Here is a 23790-nt window from a genome sequence, read left to right as displayed (position 1 = left end):
TAATATCCTGTACATTATACACTGTATATATATATATAATATCCTGTACATTATACACTGTATATATATATATATAATATCCTGTACATTATACACTGTATATATATATATATAATATCCTGTACATTATACACTGTATATATATATAATATCCTGTATATTATACACTGTATATATATATATATATATATAATATCCTGTACATTATACACTGTGTATATATATAATATCCTGTACATTATACACTGTATATATATATATAATATCCTGTACATTATACACTGTATATATATATAATATCCTGTACATTATACACTGTATATATATATATAATATCCTGTATATTACACCTCTCATACAGGGGATATAATTGACGTCTCTTCTTTGTCTTCCAGATGTTTTGTTTTTCTCCTAATAATTGCCAGCACCCTTTTCTATCTCATGACCCTTGGTGACCTTTGACCCTTCTCTATCCCCTGAGGCTTGGTGACCTTTGACCCTTCTCTATCCCCTGAGGCTCGGTGACCTGTGACCCTCCTCTATTTCTTGACGCTCGGCGACCTGTGACCCTCCTCTATCCCCTGAGGCTCGGTGACCTGTGACCCTCCTCTATCCCCTGAGGCTCGGTGACCTGTGACCCTCATCTATCCCCTGAGGCTCGGTGACCTGTGACCCTCATCTATCCCCTGACGCTCGGTAACCTGTGACCCTTCTCTATCCCCTGAAGTTCGGTGACCTGCGACTTTTCTCTGTCCCCTGACGCTCGGTGACCTGTGACTTTTCTCTATCCCCTGACACTTGGTGACCTGTGACCCACCTCTTTCCCCTGAGGCTCAGTGACCTATGACCCTTGGTGACCTGTGACCTTCCCCTATCCCCTGAGGCTCGGTGACCTTTGACCCTCCCGTATCTCCTGATGCTCGGTGACCTGTGACCCTCCTTTACCTCCTGATGCTCGGTGACCTGTGACCCTCCTGTATCTCCTGATGCTCGGTGACCTGTGACCCTCCTTTACCTCCTGATGCTCGGTGACCTGTGACCCTCCTGTATCTCCTGATGCTCGGTGACCTGTGACCCACCTCTTTCCCCTGAGGCTCAGTGACCTTTGACCCTTCTCTATTCCATGACCCTTGGTGACCTGTGACCTTCCTCTATCCCCTGAGGCTCGGTGACCTGTGACCCTCCTGTACCTCCTGATGCTCGGTGACCTGTGACCCTCCTGTACCTCCTGATGCTCGATGACCTGTGACCCTCCTGTACCTCCTGATGCTCGGTGACCTGTGACCCTCCTGTACCTCCTGATGCTCGGTGACCTGTGACCCTCCTGTACCTCCTCATGCTCGGTGACCTGTGACCCTCCTGTACCTCCTGATGCTCGGTGACCTGTGACCCTCCTGTACCTCCTCATGCTCGGTGACCTGTGACCCTCCTGTACCTCCTGATGCTCGGTGACCTGTGACCCTCCTGTACCTCCTCATGCTCGGTGACCTGTGACCCTCCTGGGCCTGTGTACTATGTCCGGTCCATTCCTCTCCCTTGGTGTCCTGTATCTGGTGCAGGGCTTCCCCTATGGGCTCCAGTCCGGCCTCCTCCCGGTGCTGCTGCGTTCCCAGGGGCTGTCGCTGTCACACATCGGGCTGACCCGAGCGCTCTACCTGCCATGGCTGCTCAAGTTCTTGTGGTCTCCATTGGTGGATGGAGTTTTCCTCCGTCAGACTTGGCTGGTGCTCAGCACTGGGGGCCTGTGCACCTGCTGTGCTCTGTGCTCTGTGCTGCCCCTGCAGGACACCTTCACCCCTCTGGCGTGGCTGCTCCTCCTCATGCACATCTTGTCGTCCATGCAGGACGTGGCATTGGATGCCGTGACGGTGGCGGTGCTGGACAAGGAGCAGCTGGGCCTGGGTAACTCGGTGCAGGTGGTGGCCTACAAGCTGGGCTCGGTGCTGGCCGGAGGGGGGGCCCTGGCCGTGCTCCATCGTCTGGGCTGGCGGGGGGTCTTCCTGCTGCTCTCCCTGGGTTACCTCTTGGCGACGCTTTGTGCTTTGTGGTCAACGACGCTTAGAGAAGAGTCAAGATGTCACGGAAACCGGCAGAGCTGTGGACCGGCGCTGAGACTGCCCGATGTGGTCCGAGGGGTGGTCACCGCTCCGGGGACTGTGTGGACCGCCGTCTATGTCCTGGTCTACAAGCTGGGTGAGTAGTGGGGACTTCTGGGACTAACGCAATATTTCCCCAAATTTGGCTTTCCGTGCCCCCGGGCCGCTCCTCTCCGTGCCCCCCGGGCCGCTCCTCTCCGTGCCCCCCGGGCCGCTCCCTTCCGTGCCCCCCGGGCCGCTCCTCTCCGTGCCCCCCGGCCGCTCCTCTCCGTGCCCCCCGGCCGCTCCTCTCCGTGCCCCCCGGGCCGCTCCTCTCCGTGCCCCCCGGCCGCTCCTCTCCGTGCCCCCCGGCCGCTCCTCTACGTGCCCCCCGGGCCGCTCCTCTCCGTGCCCCCCGGCCGCTCCTCTCCGTGCCCCCGGGCCGCTGCTCTCCGTGCCCCCGGGTCGCTCCTTTCCGTGCCCCCGGGGTGCTCCCTTCTGTGCCCCCGGGCCGCTCCTCTCCGTGCCCCCCGGCCGCCCCTTGCCACGCTCCCTGCTGCCCCCCGCCGCGCTCCCTGTCTAACATGTGACGTGCGCTGATGTGGTGTCACTTCCTCAGGTGAGCAGGGCTCCCTCAGTATGGTCCCCCTGCTCCTGCTGGATCACGGTGTCTCTCCGGCTGCGTTGGGATTCTGGAATGGGATCCTGTCATTGGGCTTCTCCATTGTTGGATCTGTTGCTGGGGGTTTTCTCCTGAGGAAAGGTAGGTAAGTGGTGAAGTACTTACCCCCAGGGTATGTGATGTGCCAGACATACAGTGACATTACTGGGGTACAGCCAGGGTCTCTGTGTAGCGGAGGCTGGGGATGGAGGCCATACACTGACATTACTGGGGTACAGTCAGGGTCTCTGTGTAGGGGAGGCTGGGGATGGAGGCCATACACTGACATTACTGGGGTATAGCCAGGGTCTCTGTGTAGGGGAGGCTGGGGATGGAGGCCATACATTGACATTACTGGGGTACAGTCAGGGTCTCTGTGTAGGGGAGGCTGGGGATGGAGGCCATACACTGACATTACTGGGGTACAGCCAGGGTCTCTGTGTAGGGGAGGCTGGGGATGGAGGCCATACATTGACATTACTGGGGTACAGGCAGGCTCTCTGTGTAGGGGAGGCTGGGGATGGAGGCCATACACTGACATTACTGGGGTACAGCCCGGGTCTCTGTGTAGCGGAGGCTGGGGATGGAGACCATACACTGACATTACTGGGATACAGCCCGGGTCTCTGTGTAGGGGAGGCTGGGGATGGAGGCCATACAGTGACATTACTCTGGTACAGCCCGGGTCTCTGTGTAGCGGAGGCTGGGGATGGAGGCCATACACTGACATTACTGGGATACAGCCAGGGTCTCTGTGTAGGGGAAGCTGGGGATGGAGACCATACACTGACATTACTGGGGTACAGCCCGGGTCTCTGTGTAGCGGAGGCTGGGGATGGAGGCCATACACTGACATTACTGGGGTACAGCCCGGGTCTCTGTGTAGCAGAGGCTGGGGATGGAGGCCATACACTGACATTACTGGGGTACAGCCAGGGTCTCTGTGTAGGGGAAGCTGGGGATGGAGGCCATACACTGACATTACTGGGGTACAGGCAGGGTCTCTGTGTAGCGGAGGCTGGGGATGGAGGCCATACACTGACATTACTGGGGTACAGCCAGGGTCTCTGTGTAGCGGAGGCTGGGGATGGAGGCCATACACTGACATTACTGGGGCACAGTCAGGGTCTCTGTGTAGGGGAGGCTGGGGATGGAGGCCATACACTGACATTACTGGGGTACAGGCAGGGTCTCTGTGTAGGGGAGGCTGGGGATGGAGGCCATACACTGACATTACTGGGGTACAGCCATGGTCTCTGTGTAGCGGAGGCTGGGGATGGAGGCCATACACTGACATTACTGGGGCACAGCCAGGGTCTCTGTGTAGCGGAGGCTGGGGATGGAGGCCATACACTGACATTACTGGGGTACAGCCAGAGTCTCTGTGTCGCGGAGGCTGGGGATGGAGGCCATACAGTGACATTACTGGGGTACAGCCTGGGTCTCTGTGTAGGTGAGGCTGGGGATGGAGGCCATACACTGACATTACTGGGGTACAGGCAGGGTCTCTGTGTAGGGGAGGCTGGGGATGGAGACCATACATTGACATTACAGGGGTACAGGCAGGCTCTCTGTGTAGCGGAGGCTGGGGATGGAGGCCATACAGTGACATTACTGGGGTACAGCCAGGGTCTCTGTGTAGCGGAGGCTGGGGATGGAGGCCATACACTGACATTACTGGGGTATAGCCAGGGTCTCTGTGTAGCGGAGGCTGAGGATGGTGACCATACACTGACATTACTGGGGTACAGCCAGGGTCTCTGTGTAGCGGAGGCTGGGGATGGAGGCCATACAGTGACATTACTGGGGTACAGCCAGGGTCTCTGTGTAGCGGAGGCTGGGGATGGAGGCCATACACTGACATTACTGGGGTACAGCCAGGGTCTCTGTGTAGGGGAGGCTGGGGATGGAGACCATACATTGACATTACTGGGGTACAGGCAGGCTCTCTGTGTAGCGGAGGCTGGGGATGGAGGCCATACAGTGACATTACTGGGGTACAGCCAGGGTCTCTGTGTAGCGGAGGCTGGGGATGGAGACCATACACTGACATTACTGGGGTACAGGCAGGGTCTCTGTGTAGCGGAGGCTGGGGATGGAGGCCATACACTGACATTACTGGGGTACAGCCAGGGTCTCTGTGTAGGGGAGGCTGGGGATGGAGGCCATACAGTGACATTACTGGGGTACAGCCAGGGTCTCTGTGTAGCGGAGGCTGGGGATGGAGACCACACAGTGACATTACTGGGGTACAGCCAGGGTCTCTGTGTAGCGGAGGCTGGGGATGGAGACCATACACTGACATTACTGGGGTACAGGCAGGGTCTCTGTGTAGCGGAGGCTGGGGATGGAGGCCATACACTGACATTACTGGGGTACAGCCAGGGTCTCTGTGTAGGGGAGGCTGGGGATGGAGGCCATACAGTGACATTACTGGGGTACAGCCAGGGTCTCTGTGTAGCGAAGGCTGGGGATGGAGGCCACACAGTGACATTACTGGGGTACAGCCAGGGTCTCTGTGTAGCGGAGGCTGGGGATGGAGACCATACACTGACATTACTGGGGTACAGGCAGGGTCTCTGTGTAGCGGAGGCTGGGGATGGAGGCCATACACTGACATTACTGGGGTACAGCCAGGGTCTCTGTGTAGGGGAGGCTGGGGATGGAGGCCATACACTGACATTACTGGGGTACAGCCCGGGTCTCTGTGTAGCGGAGGCTGGGGATGGAGGCCACACAGTGACATTACTGGGGTACAGCCAGGGTCTCTGTAGCGGAGGCTGGGGATGGAGGCCACACAGTGACATTACTGGGGTACAGCCAGGGTCTCTGTGTAGCGGAGGCTGGGGATGGAGGCCATACAGTGACATTACTGGGGTACAGCCAGGGTCCCTGTGTAGCGGAGGCTGGGGATGGAGGCCACACAGTGACATTACTGGGGTACAGCCAGGGTCTCTGTGTAGCGGAGGCTGGGGATGGAGAGCATACACTGACATTACTGGGGTACAGGCAGGGTCTCTGTGTAGCGGAGGCTGGGGATGGAGGCCATACACTGACATTACTGGGGTACAGCCAGGGTCTCTGTGTAGGGGAGGCTGGGGATGAAGACCATACATTGACATTACTGGGGTACAGGCAGGCTCTCTGTGTAGCGGAGGCTGGGGATGGAGGCCATACAGTGACATTACTGGGGTACAGCCAGGGTCTCTGTGTAGCGGAGGCTGGGGATGGAGGCCACACAGTGACATTACTGGGGTACAGTCAGGGTCTCTGTGTAGGTGAGGCTGGGGATGGAGGCCATACACTGACATTACTGGGGTACAGCCAGGGTCTCTGTGTAGCGGAGGCTGGGGATGGAGACCATACACTGACATTACTGGGGTACAGGCATGGTCTCTGTGTAGCGGAGGCTGGGGATGGAGGCCATACACTGACATTACTGGGGTACAGCCAGGGTCTCTGTGTAGGGGAGGCTGGGGATGGAGACCATACACGGACATTACTGGGGTACAGTCAGGGCCTCTGTGTAGGGAAGGCTGGGGATGGAGGCCATACACTGACATTACTGGGGTACAGGCAGGGTCTCTGTGTAGCGGAGGCTGGGGATGGAGGCCATACAATGACATTACTGGGGTACAGCCCGGGTCTCTGTGTAGGGGAGGCTGGGGATGGAGGCCACACAGTGACTTTACTGGGGTACAGCCAGGGTCTCTGTGTAGCGGAGGCTGGGGATGGAGGCAATACACTGACATTACTGGGGTACAGTCAGGGTCTCTGTGTAGGGGAGGCTGGGGATGGAGGCCACACAGTGACATTACCGGAGTACAGTCAGGGTCTCTGTGTAGCGGAGGCTGGGGATGGAGGCCACACAGTGACATTACCGGAGTACAGTCAGGGTCTCTGTGTAGGTGAGGCTGGGGATGGAGGCCATACACTGACATTACTGGGGTACAGCCAGGGTCTCTGTGTAGGGGAGGCTGGGGATGGAGGCCATACACTGACATTACTGGGGTACAGCCAGGGTCTCTGTGTAGGGGAGGCTGGGGATGGAGGCCATACACTGACATTACTGGGGTACAGCCAGGGTCTCTGTGTAGCGGAGGCTGGGGATGGAGGCCATACACGGACATTACTGGGGTACAGTCAGGGCCTCTGTGTAGGGAAGGCTGGGGATGGAGGCCATACACTGACATTACTGGGGTACAGGCAGGGTCTCTGTGTAGCGGAGGCTGGGGATGGAGGCCATACAATGACATTACTGGGGTACAGCCCGGGTCTCTGTGTAGGGGAGGCTGGGGATGGAGGCCACACAGTGACTTTACTGGGGTACAGCCAGGGTCTCTGTGTAGCGGAAGCTGGGGATGGAGGCAATACACTGACATTACTGGGGTACAGTCAGGGTCTCTGTGTAGGGGAGGCTGGGGATGGAGGCCACACAGTGACATTACCGGAGTACAGTCAGGGTCTCTGTGTAGGTGAGGCTGGGGATGGAGGCCATACACTGACATTACTGGGGTACAGCCAGGGTCTCTGTGTAGGGGAGGCTGGGGATGGAGGCCATACACTGACATTACTGGGGTACAGCCAGGGTCTCTGTGTAGGGGAGGCTGGGGATGGAGGCCATACACTGACATTACTGGGGTACAGCCAGGGTCTCTGTGTAGCGGAGGCTGGGGATGGAGGCCATACACTGACATTACTGGGGTACAGCCCGGGTCCCTGTGTAGGATAGGCTGGGGATGGAGACCATGCACTGACATTACTGGGGTACAGCCCGGGTCTCTGTGTAGCGGAGGCTGGGGATGGAGGCCATACACTGACATTACTGGGGAACAGCCAGGGTCTCTGTGTAGCGGAGGCTGGGGATGGAGGCCATACACTGACATTACTGGGGAACAGCCAGGGTCTCTGTGTAGCGGAGGCTGGGGATGGAGGCCATACACTGACATTACTGGGCTACAACCAGGGTCTCTGTGTAGCGGAGGCTGGAGATGGAGGCCATACACTGACATTACTGGGGTACAGCCAGGGTCTCTGTGTAGCGGAGGCTGGGGATGGAGGCCATACACTGACATTACTGGGGTACAGCTAGGGTCTCTGTGTAGCGGAGGCTGAGGATGGAGACCATACACTGACATTACCACGGTACAGCCCGGGTCTCTGTGTAGGTGAGGCTGGGGATGGAGGCCATACACTGACATTACTGGGGTACAGGCATGGTCTCCGTGTTGGGGAGGCTGAGGATGGAGACCATACACTGACATTACCACGGTACAGCCCGGGTCTCTGTGTAGGTGAGGCTGGGGATGGAGGCCATACACTGACATTACTGGGGTACAGCCAGGGTCTCCGTGTTGGGGAGGCTGGGGATGGAGACCATACACTGATATTACTGGGGTACAGTCGGGGTCTCTGTGTAGCGGAGGCTGGGGATGGAGACCATACACTGACATTACCGGGGTACAGCCCGGGTCTCTGTGTAGCGGAGGCTGGGGATGGAGGCCATACACTGACATTACTGGGGTACAGCCAGGGTCTCTGTGTAGCGGAGGCTGGGGATGGAGACCATACACTGACATTACTGGGGTACAGCCAGGGTCTCTGTGTAGCGGAGGCTGGGGATGGAGGCCATACAGTGACATTACTGGGGTACAGGCAGGGTCTCTGTGTAGCGGAGGCTGGGGATGGAGGCCATACACTGACAATACTGGGGTACAGCCAGGGTCTCTGTGTAGGGGAGGCTGGGGATGGAGACCATACACTGACATTACTGGGGTACAGCCAGGGTCTCTGTGTAGCGGAGGCTGGGGATGGAGGCTATACACTGACATTACTGGGGTACAGGCAGGGTCTCTGTGTAGCGGAGGCTGGAGATGGAGGCCATACACTGACATTACTGGGGTACAGCCAGGGTCTCTGTGTAGGGGAGGCTGGGGATGGAGGCCATACACTGACATTACTGGGGTACAGTCAGGGTCTCTGTGTAGCGGAGGCTGGGGATGGAGGCCATACACTGACATTACTGGGGTACAGCCCGGGTCTCTGTGTAGCGGAGGCTGTGGATGGAGGCCATACAGTGACATTACTGGGGTACAGGCAGGGTCTCTGTGTAGCGGAGGCTGGGGATGGAGGCCATACACTGACATTACTGGGGTACAGCCCGGGTCTCTGTGTAGGGGAGGCTGGGGTTGGAGACCATACACGGACATTACTGGGGTACAGCCAGGGTCTCTGTGTAGCGGAGGCTGGGGATGGAGGCCATACACTGACATTACTACGGCACAGCCAGGGTCTCTGTGTAGGGGAGGCTGGGGATGGAGGCCATACACTGACATAACTGGGGTACAGCCAGGGTCTCTGTGTAGCGGAGGCTGTGTATGGAGGCCATACACTGACATTACTGGGGTACAGCCCTGGTCCCTGTGTAGGGGAGGCTGGGGATGGAGACCATACACTGACATTACTGGGGTACAGCCAGGGTCTCTGTGTAGGGGAGGCTGGGGATGGAGGCCATACACTGACATTACTGGGGTAACAGCCAGGGTCTCTGTGTAGCGGAGGCTAGGAATGGAGGCCATTCACTGACATTACTGGGGTACAGCCCGGGTCTCTGTGTAGGGGAGGCTGGGAATGGAGGCCATACACTGACATTACTGGGGTACAGCCAGGGTCTCTGTGTAGGGGAGGCTGGGGATGGAGGCCATACACTGACATTACTGGGGTACAGGCAGGGTCTCTGTGTAGGGGAGGCTGGGGATGGAGACCATACACTGACATTACTGGGGTACAGCTATGGTCTCTATGTAGCGGAGGCTGGGGATGGAGGCCATACACTGACATTACTGGGGTACAGCCAGGGTGTCTGTGTAGGGGAGGCTGGGGATGGAGACCATACACTGACATTACTGGGGTACAGCCCGGGTCTCTGTGTAGGGGAGGATGGGGATGGAGGCCATACACTGACATTACTGGGGTACAGCCAGGGTCTCTGTGTAGCGGAGGCTGGGGATGGAGGCAATACACTGACATTACTGGGGTACGGCCAGGGTCTCTGTGTAGCGGAGGCTGGGGATGGAGACCATACACTGACATTACTGGGGTACAGCCAGGGTCTCTGTGTAGCGGAGGCTGGGAATGGAGGCCACACACTGACATTACTGTGGTACAGCCCGCGTCTCTGTGTAGCGGAGGCTGGGGATGGAGGCCATACAGTGACATAACTGGGGTACAGCCAGGGTCTCTGTGTAGCGGAGGCTGGGGATGGAGGCCATACAGTGACATTACTGGGGTACAGCCAGGGTCTCTGTGTAGCGGAGGCTGGGGATGGAGGCCATACACTGACATTACTGGGGTACAGCCCGGGTCTCTGTGTAGGGGAGGCTGGGGATGGAGACCATACATTGACATTGCTGGGGTACAGCCAGGGTCTCTGTGTAGGGGAGGCTGGGGATGGAGGCCATACACTGACATTACTGGGGTACAGGCAGGGTCTCTGTGTAGCGGAGGCTGGGGATGGAGACCATACACTGACATTACTGGGGTACAGCCAGGTTCTCTGTGTAGCGGAGGCTGGGGAAGGAGGCCATACACTGACATTACTGGGGTACAGCCCGGGTCTCTGTGTAGCGGAGGCTGGGGATGGAGGCCATACACTGACATTACTGGGGTACAGCCCGGGTCTCTGTGTAGGAGAGGCTGGGGATGGAGGCCATACACTGACATTACTGGGGCACAGCCAGGGTCTCTGTGTAGCGGAGGCTGGGGATGGAGGCCATACACTGACATTACTGGGGTACAGCCAGGGTCTCTGTGTAGCAGAGGCTGGGGATGGAGGCCATACACTGACATTACTGGGGTACAGGCAGGGTCTCTGTGTAGCGGAGGCTGGGGATGGAGGCCATACACTGACATTACTGGGGTACAGCTAGGGTCTCTGTGTAGCGGAGGCTGGGGATGGAGGCCATACATTGACATTACTGGGGTACAGTCAGGGTCTCTGTGTAGGGGAGGCTGGGGATGGAGACCATACACTGACATTACTGGGGTACAGGCAGGGTCTCTGTGTAGCGGAGGCTGGGGATGGAGGCCATACACTGACATTACTGGGGCACAGCCAGGGTCTCTGTGTAGGGGAGGCTGGGGATGGAGGCCATACACTGACATTACTGGGGTACAGCCCGGGTCTCTGTGTAGCGGAGGCTGGGGATGGAGGCCATACAGTGACAATACTGGGGTACAGCCAGGGTCTGTGTGTAGCGGAGGCTGGGGATGGAGGCCATACACTGACATTACTGGGGTACAGCCAGGGTCTCTGTGTAGGGGAGGCTGGGGATGGAGGCCATACAGTGACAATACTGGGGTACAGCCAGGGTCTGTGTGTAGCGGAGGCTGGGGATGGAGGCCATACAGTGACATTACTGGGGTACAGGCAGGGTCTCTGTGTAGGGGAGACTGGGGATGGAGGCCATACACTGACATTACTGGGGTACAGCCAGGGTCTCTGTGTAGCGGAGGCTGGGGATGGAGGCCATACACTGACATTACTGGGGTACAGCCCGGGTCTCTGTGTAGGGGAGGCTGGGGATGGAGGCCATACACTGACATTACTGGGGTACAGCCCGGGTCTCTGTGTAGCGGAGGCTGGGGATGGAGGCCATACACTGACATTACTGGGGTACAGCCAGGGTCTCTGTGTAGCGGAGGCTGGGGATGGAGGCCATACACTGACATTACTGGGGTACAGCCCGGGTCTCTGTGTAGGGGAGGCTGGGGATGGAGACCATACACTGACATTACTGGGGTACAGCCCGGGTCTCTGTGTAGGGGAGGCTGGGGATGGAGGCCATACACTGACATTACTGGTTTACAGGCAGGGTCTCTGTGTAGGGGAGGCTGGGGATGGAGGCCATACACTGACATTACTGGGGTACAGGCAGGGTCTCTGTGTAGGGGAGGCTGGGGATGGAGGCCATACACTAACATTACTGGGATACAGCCAGGGTCTCTGTGTAGGTGAGGCTGGGGATGGAGGCCATACACTAACATTACTGGGGTACAGTCAGGGTCTCTGTGTAGCAGAGGCTGGGGATGGAGGCCATACAATAACCATTTCTTCCACATGACCTTTGGACTTTCCTCCTCCTGATTTCCTGGTGGAGACTGCTGTGGGTCTGATGTAGTTTCTTATTTAACCTTTCATTGTCCAGGCGCCTGCACCTGCTGCTGCGGAAGCTCCTTATTCTGCGGGTCTCCTGTCTTGTGCTACAGACTTTTCTTCTTTCTTCCTTGGGTAAAGACGGCGGCAGTGTGACAGGTAAGTGGTCCCACCCATGGTAAGTGATCCAAAACAGATCCAGACAAAGAAAGCCTGGGGTTACATAGACCGCGAGGAGAGCAAAACAATATTCCATCTATTAGATCAAATTCATAATTATTCACAGCGCAATCCCAGTAATAATAATCCCAGTAATAATAATACCAGTAATAATAATCCCAGTAATAACTCCTTTAATATGACACCAAAGGTTTCTAGGTGCTCAAATGCAGAGTCCCGGTACATGGTGTAGATTATCTGCTGTGCTCGGGGGCAGTGTCCTGGTACATGGTGTAGATTGGCTGCTGTGCTCGGGGGCAGTGTCCTGGTACATGGTGTAGATTGGCTGCTGTGCTCGGGGGCAGGGTCCTGGTACATGGTGTAGATTGGCTGCTGTGCTCGGGGGCAGTGTCCTGGTACATGGTGTAGATTGGCTGCTGTGCTCGGGGGGCAGGGTCCTGGTTCATGGTGTAGATTGGCTGCTGTGCTCGGGGGCAGTGTCCTGGTACATGGTGTAGATTATCTCCTGTGCTCGGGGGCAGTGTCCTGGTACATGGTGTAGATTGGCTGCTGTGCTCGGGGGCAGTGTCCTGGTACATGGTGTAGATTGGCTGCTGTGCTCAAATGCAGAGTCCCGGTACATGGTGTAGATTATCTGCTGTGCTCGGGGGCAGGGTCCTGGTACATGGTGTAGATTATCTGCTGTGCTCGGGGGCAGTGTCCTCGTACATGGTGTAGATTGGCTGCTGTGCTCGGGGGCAGTGTCCTGGTACATGGTGTAGATTATCTGCTGTGCTCGGGGGCAGGGTCCCGGTACATGGTGTAGATTATCTGCTGTGCTCGGGGGCAGTGTCCTGGTACATGGTGTAGATTGGCTGCTGTGCTCGTGGGCAGGGTCCTGGTACATGGTGTAGATTGGCTGCTGTGCTCGGGGGCAGGGTCCTGGTACATGGTGTAGATTGGCTGCTGTGCTCGGGGGCAGTGTCCTGGTACATGGTGTAGATTATCTGCTGTGCTTGGGGGCAGTGTCCTGGTACATGGTGTAGATTGGCTGCTGTGCTCGGGGGCAGTGTCCTGGTACATGGTGTAGATTATCTGCTGTGCTCGGGGGCAGGGTCCTGGTACATGGTGTAGATTGGCTGCTGTGCTCGGGGGCAGGGTCCTTGTACATGGTGTAGATTATCTGCTGTGCTCGGGGGCAGTGTCCTGGTACATGGTGTAGATTATCTGCTGTGCTCGGGGGCAGTGTCCTGGTACATGGTGTAGATTGGCTCGGGGGCAGAGTCCCGGTACATGGTGTAGATTATCTGCTGTGCTCGGGCGCAGTGTCCTGGTACATGGTGTAGATTGGCTGCTGTGCTCGGGGGCAGTGTCCTGGTACATGGTGTAGATTGGCTGCTGTGCTCGGGGGCAGTGTCCTGGTACATGGTGTAGATTGGCTGCTGTGCTCGGGGGCAGTGTCCTGGTACATGGTGTAGATTATCTGCTGTGCTCGGGGGCAGTCTCCTGGTACATGGTGTAGATTGGCTGCTGTGCTCGGGGGCAGTGTCCTGGTACATGGTGTAGATTATCTGCTGTGCTCGGGGGCAGTGTCCTGGTACATGGAGTAGATTGGCTGCTGTGCTCGGGGGCAGTGTCCTGGTACATGGTATAGATTGGCTGCTGGGCTCGCGGGCAGTGTCCTGGTACTTGGTGTAGATTGGCTGCTGTGCTCGGGGGCAGTGTCCTGGTACATGGTGTAGATTGGCTCGGGGGCAGGGTCCTGGTACATGGTGTAGATTATCTGCTGTGCTCGGTGGCAGTGTCCTGGTACATGGTGTAGATTGGCTGCTGTGCTCGGGGGCAGTGTCCCGGTACATGGTGTAGATTGGCTGCTGTGCTCGGGGGCAGTGTCCTGGTACATGGTGTAGATTGGCTGCTGTGCTCGGGGGGCAGTGTCCTGGTACATGGTGTAGATTGGCTGCTGTGCTCGGGGGCAGTGTCCTGGTACATGGTGTAGATTGGCTGCTGTGCTCGGGGGCAGTGTCCTGGTACATGGTGTAGATTGGCTGCTGTGCTCGGGGGCAGTGTCCTGGTACATGGTGTAGATTGGCTGCTGGGCTCGCGGGCAGTGTCCTGGTACTTGGTGTAGATTGGCTGCTGTGCTCGGGGGCAGTGTCCTGGTACATGGTGTAGATTGGCTCGGGGGCAGGGTCCTGGTACATGGTGTAGATTGGCTGCTGTGCTTGGGGGCAGGGTCCTGGTACATGGTGTAGATTGGCTGCTGGGCTCGCGGGCAGTGTCCTGGTACTTGGTGTAGATTGGCTGCTGTGCTCGGGGGCAGTGTCCTGGTACATGGTGTAGATTGGCTCGGGGGCAGGGTCCTGGTACATGGTGTAGATTGGCTGCTGTGCTTGGGGGCAGGGTCCTGGTACATGGTGTAGATTATCTGCTGTGCTCGGGGGCAGAGTCCCGGTACATGGTGTAGATTATCTGCTGTGCTCGGGCGCAGTGTCCTGGTACATGGTGTAGATTGGCTGCTGTGCTCGGGGGCAGTGTCCTGGTACATGGTGTAGATTGGCTGCTGTGCTCGGGGGCAGTGTCCTGGTACATGGTGTAGATTGGCTGCTGTGCTCGGGGGCAGTGTCCTGGTACATGGTGTAGATTGGCTGCTGTGCTCGGGGGCAGGGTCCTGGTACATGGTGTAGATTGGCTGCTGTGCTCGGGGGCAGGGTCCTGGTACATGGTGTAGATTGGCTGCTGTGCTCGGGGGCAGGGTCCTGGTACATGGTGTAGATTGGCTGCTGTGCTCGGGGGCAGTGTCCTGGTACATGGTATAGATTGGCTGCCGTGCTCGGGGGCAGGGTCCTGGTACATGGTGTAGATTGGCTGCCGTGCTCGGGGGCAGTGTCCTGGTTCATGGTGTAGATTGGCTGCTGTGCTCGGGAGCAGTGTCCTGGTACATGGTGTAGATTGGCTGCTGTGCTCGGGGGCAGTGTCCTGGTACATGGTGTAGATTGGCTGCTGTGCTCGGGGGCAGTGTCCTGGTACATGGTGTAGATTGGCTGCTGTGCTCGGGGGCCGTGTCCTGGTACATGGTGTAGATTGGCTGCTGTGCTCGGGGGCCGTGTCCTGGTACATGGTGTAGATTATCTGCTGTGCTTGGGGGCAGTGTCCTGGTACATGGTGTAGATTGGCTGCTGTGCTCGGGGGCAGTGTCCTGGTACATGGTGTAGATTATCTGCTGTGCTCGGGGGCAGTGTCCTGGTACATGGTGTAGATTATCTGCTGTGCTCGGGGGCAGTGTCCTGGTACATGGTGTAGATTGGCTGCTGTGCTCGGGGGCAGTGTCCTGGTACATGGTGTAGATTGGCTGCTGTGCTCGGGGGCAGTGTCCTGGTACATGGTGTAGATTATCTGCTGTGCTCGGGGGCAGTGTCCTGGTACATGGTGTAGATTATCTGCTGTGCTCGGGGGCAGGGTCCTGGTACATGGTGTAGATTGGCTGCTATGCTCGGGGGCAGGGTCCTGGTACATGGTGTAGATTGGCTGCTGTGCTCGGGGGCAGGGTCCTGGTACATGGTGTAGATTATTTGCTGTGCTTGGGGGCAGTGTCCTGGTACATGGTGTAGATTATCTGCTGTCCTCGGGGGCAGTGTCCTGGTACATGGTGTAGATTGGCTGCTGTGCTCGGGGGCAGTGTCCTGGTACATGGTGTAGATTATCTCCTGTGCTCGGGGGCAGTGTCCTGGTACATGGTGTAGATTGGCTGCTGTGCTCGGGGGCAGTGTCCTGGTACATGGTGTAGATTGGCTGCTGTGCTCGGGAGCAGTGTCCTGGTACATGGTGTAGATTGGCTGCTGTGCTCGGGGGCAGTGTCCCGGTACATGGTGTAGATTATCTGCTGTGCTCGGGGGCAGTGTCCTGGTACATGGTGTAGATTATCTGCTGTGCTCGGGGGGGCAGTGTCCTGGTACATGGTGTAGATTATCTCCTGTGCTCGGGGGCAGTGTCCTGGTACATGGTGTAGATTATCTCCTGTGCTCGGGGGCAGTGTCCTGGTACATGGTGTAGATTGGCTGCTGTGCTCGGGGGCAGGGTCCTGGTACATGGTGTAGATTGGCTGCTGTGCTCAGGGGTAGTGTCCTGGTACATGGTGTAGATTGGCTACTGTGCTCGGGGGCAGTGTCTTGGTACATGGTGTAGATTGGCTGCTGTGCTCGGGGGCAGTGTCCTGGTACATGGTGTAGATTATCTGCTGTGCTCGGGGGCAGTGTCCTGGTACATGGTGTAGATTGGCTGCTGTGCTCGGGGGCAGTGTCCTGGTACATGGTGTAGATTGGCTGCTGTGCTCGGGGGCAGTGTCCTGGTACATGGTATAGATTGGCTGCTGTGCTCGGGGGCAGGGTCCTGGTACATGGTGTAGATTGGCTGCTGTGCTCGGGGGCAGTGTCCTGGTACATGGTGTAGATTATCTGCTGTGCTCGGGGGGCAGTGTCCTGGTACATGGTGTAGATTGGCTGCTGTGCTCGGGGGCAGGGTCCTGGTACATGGTGTAGATTGGCTGCTGTGCTCGGGGGCAGTGTCCTGGTACATGGTGTAGATTATCTGCTGTGCTCGGGGGCAGTGTCCTGGTACATGGTGTAGATTGGCTGCTGTGCTCGGGGGCAGTGTCCTGGTACATGGTGTAGATTGGCTGCTGTGCTCGGGGGCAGTGTCCTGGTACATGGTGTAGATTATCTGCTGTGCTCGGGGGCAGTGTCCTGGTACATGGTGTAGATTATCTGCTGTGCTCGGGGGCAGGGTCCTGGTACATGGTGTAGATTGGCTGCTATGCTCGGGGGCAGGGTCCTGGTACATGGTGTAGATTGGCTGCTGTGCTCGGGGGCAGGGTCCTGGTACATGGTGTAGATTATTTGCTGTGCTTGGGGGCAGTGTCCTGGTACATGGTGTAGATTATCTGCTGTCCTCGGGGGCAGTGTCCTGGTACATGGTGTAGATTGGCTGCTGTGCTCGGGGGCAGTGTCCTGGTACATGGTGTAGATTGGCTGCTGTGCTCGGGAGCAGTGTCCTGGTACATGGTGTAGATTATCTCCTCTGCTCGGGGGCAGTGTCCTGGTACATGGTGTAGATTATCTCCTGTGCTCGGGGGCAGTGTCCTGGTACATGGTGTAGATTATCTCCTGGGCTCGGGGGCAGTGTCCTGGTACATGGTGTAGAATGGCTGCTGTGCTCGGGGGCAGTGTCCTGGTACATGGTGTAGATTGGCTGCTGTGCTCGGGGGCAGTGTCCTGGTACATGGTGTAGATTGGCTGCTGTGCTCGGGGGCAGTGTCCTGGTACATGGTGTAGATTGGCTGCTGTGCTCGGGGGCAGTGTCCTGGTTCATGGTGTAGATTGGCTGCTGTGCTCGGGGGCAGTGTCCTGGTACATGGTGTAGATTGGCTGCTGTGCTCGGAGGCAGTGTCCTGGTACATGGTGTAGATTGGCTGCTGTGCTCGGGGGCAGTGTCCTGGTACATGGTGTAGATTGGCTGCTTTGCTCGGGGGCAGTGTCCTGGTACATGGTGTAGATTATCTCCTTGCTCGGGGGCAGTGTCCTGGTACATTGTGTAGATTATCTGCTGTGTTCAGGGGCAGTGTCCTGGTACATGGTGTAGATTGGCTGCTGTGCTCGGGGGCAGTGTCCTGGTACATGGTGTAGATTGGCTGCTGTGCTCGGGGGCAGGGTCCTGGTACATGGTGTAGATTGGCTGCTGTGCTCGGGGGCAGTGTCCCGGTACATGGTGTAGATTGGCTGCTTGACTCGGGGGCAGTGTCCTGGTACATGATGTAGATTATCTGCTGTGCTCGGGAGCAGTGTCCTGGTACATGGTGTAGATTATCTGCTGTGCTCGGGGACAGGGTCCTGGTACATGGTGTAGATTGGCTGCTGTGCTCGGGGGCAGTGTCCTGGTACATGGTGTAGATTGGCTGCTGTGCTTGGGGGCAGTGTCCTGGTACATGGTGTAGATTATCTGCTGTGCTCGGGGGCAGTGTCCTGGTACATGGTATAGATTGGCTGCTGTGCTCGGGGGCAGGGTCCTGGTACATGGTGTAGATTGGCTGCTGTGCTCGGGGCAGTGTCCTGGTTCATGGTGTAGATTGGCTGCTGTGCTCGGGAGCAGTGTCCTGGTACATGGTGTAGATTGGCTGCTGTGCTCGGGGGCAGGGTCCTGGTACATGGTGTAGATTGGCTGCTGTGTTCGGGGGCAGTGTCCTGGTACATGGTGTAGATTGGCTGCTGTGCTCGGGAGCAGTGTCCTGGTACATGGTGTAGATTGGCTGCTGTGCTCGGGGGCAGGGTCCTGGTACATGGTGTAGATTGGCTGCTGTGCTCGGGGGCAGTGTCCTGGTACATGGTGTAGATTGGCTGCTGTGCTCGGGGGCAGTGTCCCGGTACATGGTGTAGATTGGCTGCTGTGTTCAGGGGCAGTGTCCTGGTACATGGTGTAGATTGGCTGCTGTGCTCGGGGGCAGGGTCCTGGTACATGGTGTAGATTATCTGCTGTGCTCGGGGGCAGTGTCCTGGTACATGGTGTAGATTATCTGCTGTGCTCGGGGGCAGTGTCCTGGTACATGGTGTAGATTGGCTGCTGTGCTCGGGGGCAGGGTCCTGGTACATGGTGTAGATTATCTCCTGTGCTCGGGGGCAGTGTCCTGGTACATGGTGTAGATTATCTGCTGTGTTCAGGGGCAGTGTCCTGGTACATGGTGTAGATTATCTGCTGTGCTCGGGGGCAGGGTCCTGGTACATGATGTAGATTGACTGCTGTGCTCGGGGGCAGTGTCCTGGTACATGGTGTAGATTGGCTGCTGTGCTCGGGGGCATTGTCCTGGTACATGGTGTAGATTGGCTTGGGGGCAGTGTCCTGGTACATGGTGTAGATTATCTGCTGTGTTCAGGGGCAGTGTCCTGGTACATGGTGTAGATTGGCTGCTGTGCTCGGGGGCAGTGTCCTGGTACATGGTGTAGATTATCTCCTGTGCTCGGGGGTAGTGTCCTGGTACATGGTGTAGATTGGCTGCTGTGCTCGGGGGCAGTGTCCTGGTACATGGTGTAGATTGGCTGCTGTGCTCGGGGGCAGGGTCCTGGTACATGGTGTAGATTGGCTGCTGTGCTCGGGGGCAGGGTCCTGGTACATGGTTTAGATTAGCTGCTGTGCTCGGGGGCAGTGTCCTGGTACATGGTGTAGATTGGCTCGGGGGCAGGGTCCTGGTACATGGTGTAGATTGGCTGCTGTGCTCGGGGGCAGTGTCCTGGTACATGGTGTAGATGATCTCCTGTGCTCGGGGGCAGTGTCCCGGTACATGGTGTAGATTGGCTGCTGGGCTCTGGGGCAGGGTCCCGGTACATGGTGTAGATTATCTGCTGTGTTCAGGGGCAGTGTCCTGGTACATGGTGTAGATTGGCTGCTGTGCTCGGGGGCAGTGTCCTGGTACATGGTGTAGATTGGCTGCTGTGCTCGGTGGCAGGGTCCTGGTACATGGTGTAGATTGGCTGCTGTGCTCGGGGGCAGGGTCCTGGTACATGGTGTAGATTGGCTGCTGTGCTCGGGGGCAGTGTCCTGGTACATGGTGTAGATTGGCTGCTGTGCTCGGGGGCAGTGTCCTGGTACATGGTTTAGATTATCTCCTGTGCTCGGGGGCAGTGTCCTGGTACATGGTGTAGATTGGCTGCTGTGCTCGGGGGCAGGGTCCTGGTACATGGTGTAGATTGGCTGCTGTGCTCGGGGGCAGGGTCCTGGTACATGGTGTAGATTGGCTGCTGTGCTTGGGGGCAGGGTCCTGGTACATGGTGTAGATTGGCTGCTGTGCTCGGGGGCAGTGTCCTGGTACATGGTGTAGATTGGCTGCTGTGCTCGGGGGCAGGGTCCTGGTACATGGTGTAGATTGGCTGCTGTGCTCGGGGGCAGGGTCCTGGTACATGGTGTAGATTATCTCCTGTGCTCGGGGGCAGTGTCCCGGTACATGGTGTAGATTGGCTGCTGTGCTCGGGGACAGTGTCCTGGTTCATGGTGTAGATTGGCTGCTGTGCTCGGGAGCAGTGTCCTGGTACATGGTGTAGATTGGCTGCTGTGCTCGGGGGCAGTGTCCCGGTACATGGTGTAGATTGGCTGCTGTGCTTGGGGACAGTGTCCCGGTACTTGGTGTATATTGGCTGCTGTGCTCGGGGGCAGTGTCCTGGTACATGGTGTAGATTGGCTGCTGGGCTCGGGGGCAGGGTCCTGGTACATGGTGTAGATTGGCTGCTGGGCTCGGGGGCAGGGTCCCGGTACGTGGTGTAGATTGGCTGCTGTGCTCGGGGGCAGGGTCCCGGTACGTGGTGTAGATTGGCTGCTGTGCTCGGGGGCAGGGTCCTGGTACATGGTGTAGATTGGCTGCTGTGCTCGGGGGCAGGGTCCTGGTACATGGTGTAGATTGGCTGCTGTGCTCGGGGGCAGGGTCCTGGTACATGGTGTAGATTGGCTGCTGTGCTCGGGCGCAGTGTCCCGGTACATGGTGTAGATTGGCTGCTGTGCTCGGGGGCAGTGTCCTGGTACATGGTGTAGATTGGCTGCTGTGCTCGGGGGCAGTGTCCTGGTACATGGTGTAGATTATCTCCTGTGCTCGGGGGCAGTGTCCTGGTACATGGTGTGGTGGCTCGGAGGTGATTATGGGGGAATAGTGCGAGTTGTTACCTACCTCCTGACTGTAAGTGTTCCTGCTGCAGATGATGTGATTTGTCTTTCAGTTTTCCTTCTCCTCACTCTGGTGCTGCAGCATTTCCTGGCCGGAGCCGTCAGTACAATCACCTTCACCCTGATGATGCTCTGCACCCAGCAGGCACACAAGGGGTTACAGGTATGACATCACACATAGTGTTACCCCATTATACAGGACACATGGTATACAGATATGACATCACACGTTGCTCTTCTCCCTGCAGGGCAGTCACTACAGTCTCCTGTCGTCTCTAGAGGTTTTGGGTAAAGTGGTTTTCGGCGCGGTGTCTGGGATCCTCGTGGACTCTCTCGGTGTTTCTTCCTCCTTCTGGCTGTTTATTGTCCTCTCCTGCCTCCCCCTCCTGCACCTGCAGCGACTTCCATCCTCCTTACACTAAGCAGATCTGGACTCTCCCTGCATAAGGCGCTTACTGATGACATCGGGCCCGGCCTCCGTGCGGTGACATCTGGCCCGGCCTCCGGTTTTATAAACATGGTTTAGTTTTTTTTTGTGTTTATTTTGTACTTTAATAAATATGAGATATCTGTAGATATTTATTTATGTGACAAGGGTCTTTATATAAGCGTCCAGTAGGGGGCCTCGGGTAATGATGCCACTCGACAACACCTGGATGTACAGGTAGAGTATCAGGAGTAGTGTGTGCCCGGGTGTCCCGGTAGAGTATCAGGAGTAGTGTGTGCCTGGGTGTCCCGGTAGAGTATCAGGAGTAGTGTGTGCCTGGGTGTCCCGGTAGAGTATCAGGAGTAGTGTGTGCCCGGGTGTCCCGGTAGAGTATCAGGAGTAGTGTGTGCCTGGGTGTCCCGGTAGAGTATAAAGAGTAGTGTGTGCCCGGGTGTCCCGGTAGAGTATCAGGAGTAGTGTGTGCCTGGGTGTCCCGGTAGAGTATCAGGAGTAGTGTGTGCCCGGGTGTCCCGGTAGAGTATAAAGAGTAGTGTGTGCCCGGGTGTCCCGGTAGAGTATCAGGAGTAGTGTGTGCCCGGGTGTCCCGGTAGAGTATCAGGAGTAGTGTGTGCCTGGGTGTCCCGGTAGAGTATCAGGAGTAGTGTGTGCCTGGGTGTCCCGGTAGAGTATCAGGAGTAGTGTGTGCCTGGGTGTCCCGGTAGAGTATCAGGAGTAGTGTGTACCTGGGTGTCCCGGTAGAGTATCAGGAGTAGTGTGTGCCTGGGTGTCCCGGTAGAGTATCAGGAGTAGTGTGTGCCTGGGTGTCCCGGTAGAGTATCAGGAGTAGTGTGTGCCTGGGTGTCCCGGTAGAGTATCAGGAGTAGTGTGTGCCTGGGTGTCCCGGTAGAGTATCAGGAGTAGTGTGTGCCTGGGTGTCCCGGTAGAGTATCAGGAGTAGTGTGTGCCTGGGTGTCCCGGTAGAGTATCAGGAGTAGTGTGTGCCTGGGTGTCCCGGTAGAGTATCAGGAGTAGTGTGTGCCTGGGTGTCCCGGTAGAGTATCAGGAGTAGTGTGTGCCTGGGTGTCCCGGTAGAGTATCAGGAGTAGTGTGTGCCTGGGTGTCCCGGTAGAGTATCAGGAGTAGTGTGTGCCTGGGTGTCCCGGTAGAGTATCAGGAGTAGTGTGTGCCTGGGTGTCCCGGTAGAGTATCAGGAGTAGTGTGTGCCTGGGTGTCCCGGTAGAGTATCAGGAGTAGTGTGTGCCTGGGTGTCCCGGTAGAGTATCAGGAGTAGTGTGTGCCTGGGTGTCCCGGTAGAGTATCAGGAGTAGTGTGTGCCTGGGTGTCCCGGTAGAGTATCAGGAGTAGTGTGTGCCTGGGTGTCCCGGTAGAGTATCAGGAGTAGTGTGTGCCTGGGTGTCCCGGTAGAGTATCAGGAGTAGCGTGTGCCTGGGTGTCCCGGTAGAGTATCAGGAGTAGCGTGTGCCTGGGTGTCCCGGTAGAGTATCAGGAGTAGCGTGTGCCTGGGTGTCCCGGTAGAGTATCAGGAGTAGTGTGTGTCTGGGTGTCTATTTTTATGTACGACAATGAATATTACCTTCAACTACAAGACTGTATTTTGGGCACAAAATTTCCCCCCATACCTGGTGAATTTATATATGTCATGGTACCAAGAATTTCTAGTGTTTACTTTTCTACGTACATAAGGATTTACAATCGTTACATCGATGATTTCTTTTTTATAGGGACCGGTGCTGACGACTACCTTTCAGATTTTGTAATGTATTTCAATCTCAAATTCACTTACAACTTTTCAACTTTTTTTACAACTCTATGGAGGCTCTATTGATATAACATCCCCCAGTGTAACCAGTAATACCATAGTCTAGTGGATGGGGGCGCTGTATCTCTATATACCAGTGCATGGAGCGTGTGTCACAGTGTAACTCTATGGAGGCTCTAGTGATATAACATCCCCCAGTGTAACCAGTAATACCATAGTCTAGAGGATGGGGGCGCTGTACCTCTATATACCAGTGCATGGAGCCTGTGTCACAGTGTAACTCTATGGAGGCTCTAGTGATATAACATCCCCCAGTGTAACCAGTAATACCATAGTCTAGTGGATGGGGGCGCTGTATCTCTATATACCAGTGCATGGAGCAGGTGTCACAGTGTAACTCTATGGAGGCTCTAGTGATATAACATCCCCCCAGTGTAACCAGTAATACCATAGTCTAGTGGATGGGGGCGCTGTATCTCTATATACCAGTGCATGGAGCCTGTGTCACAGTGTAACTCTATGGAGGCTCTAGTGATATAACATCCCCCAGTGTAACCAGTAATACCATAGTCTAGTGGATGGGGGCGCTGTACCTCTATATACCAGTGCATGGAGCCTGTGTCACAGTGTAACTCTATGGAGGCTCTAGTGATATAACATCCCCCAGTGTAACCAGTAATACCATAGTCTAGTGGATGGGGGCGCTGTATCTCTATATACCAGTGCATGGAGCAGGTGTCACAGTGTAACTCTATGGAGGCTCTAGTGATATAACATCCCCCAGTGTAACCAGTAATACCATAGTCTAGTGGATGGGGGTGCTGTATCTCTATATAC

At 56.6% G+C, this 23790-nt stretch overlaps 1 protein-coding gene across 1 annotated transcript; it reads left to right on the top strand.

The window, feature by feature from the left end:
* Positions 1-361: 361 nt before the first annotated feature.
* On the top strand, positions 362-21306 carry LOC140108610 (major facilitator superfamily domain-containing protein 3-like). Its single transcript, XM_072131862.1, has 5 exons — positions 362-2193; positions 2695-2842; positions 11943-12049; positions 20800-20909; positions 20995-21306. Exons 1-5 carry the CDS (start codon positions 1515-1517, stop codon positions 21166-21168), a joined length of 1218 nt encoding a protein of 405 aa, XP_071987963.1. The 5' UTR covers positions 362-1514; the 3' UTR covers positions 21169-21306.
* The last annotated feature ends 2484 nt before the right edge of the window (positions 21307-23790 follow it).

This window comes from Engystomops pustulosus, unplaced genomic scaffold (genome assembly GCF_040894005.1).
Source record: "Engystomops pustulosus unplaced genomic scaffold, aEngPut4.maternal MAT_SCAFFOLD_157, whole genome shotgun sequence".
NCBI classification, from domain to species: domain Eukaryota; kingdom Metazoa; phylum Chordata; class Amphibia; order Anura; family Leptodactylidae; genus Engystomops; species Engystomops pustulosus.
Note: the sequence above shows the minus strand (reverse complement) of the source record. Positions and strands in the feature narration are given on the sequence as shown.

What these genes read in the sequence shown, in the direction of transcription:
- LOC140108610 (XM_072131862.1), top strand. Translation starts at nt 1,515, where the DNA reads ATGTCCGGTCCATTCCTCTCCCTTGGTGTCCTGTATCTGGTGCAGGGC. An exon ending in TGTCCTGGTCTACAAGCTGG is followed by an intron (nt 2,194 to 2,694) that starts GTGAGTAGTGGG and finishes TCACTTCCTCAG; the next exon opens with GTGAGCAGGGCTCCCTCAGT. An exon ending in AGACGGCGGCAGTGTGACAG is followed by an intron (nt 12,050 to 20,799) that starts GTAAGTGGTCCC and finishes TTTGTCTTTCAG; the next exon opens with TTTTCCTTCTCCTCACTCTG.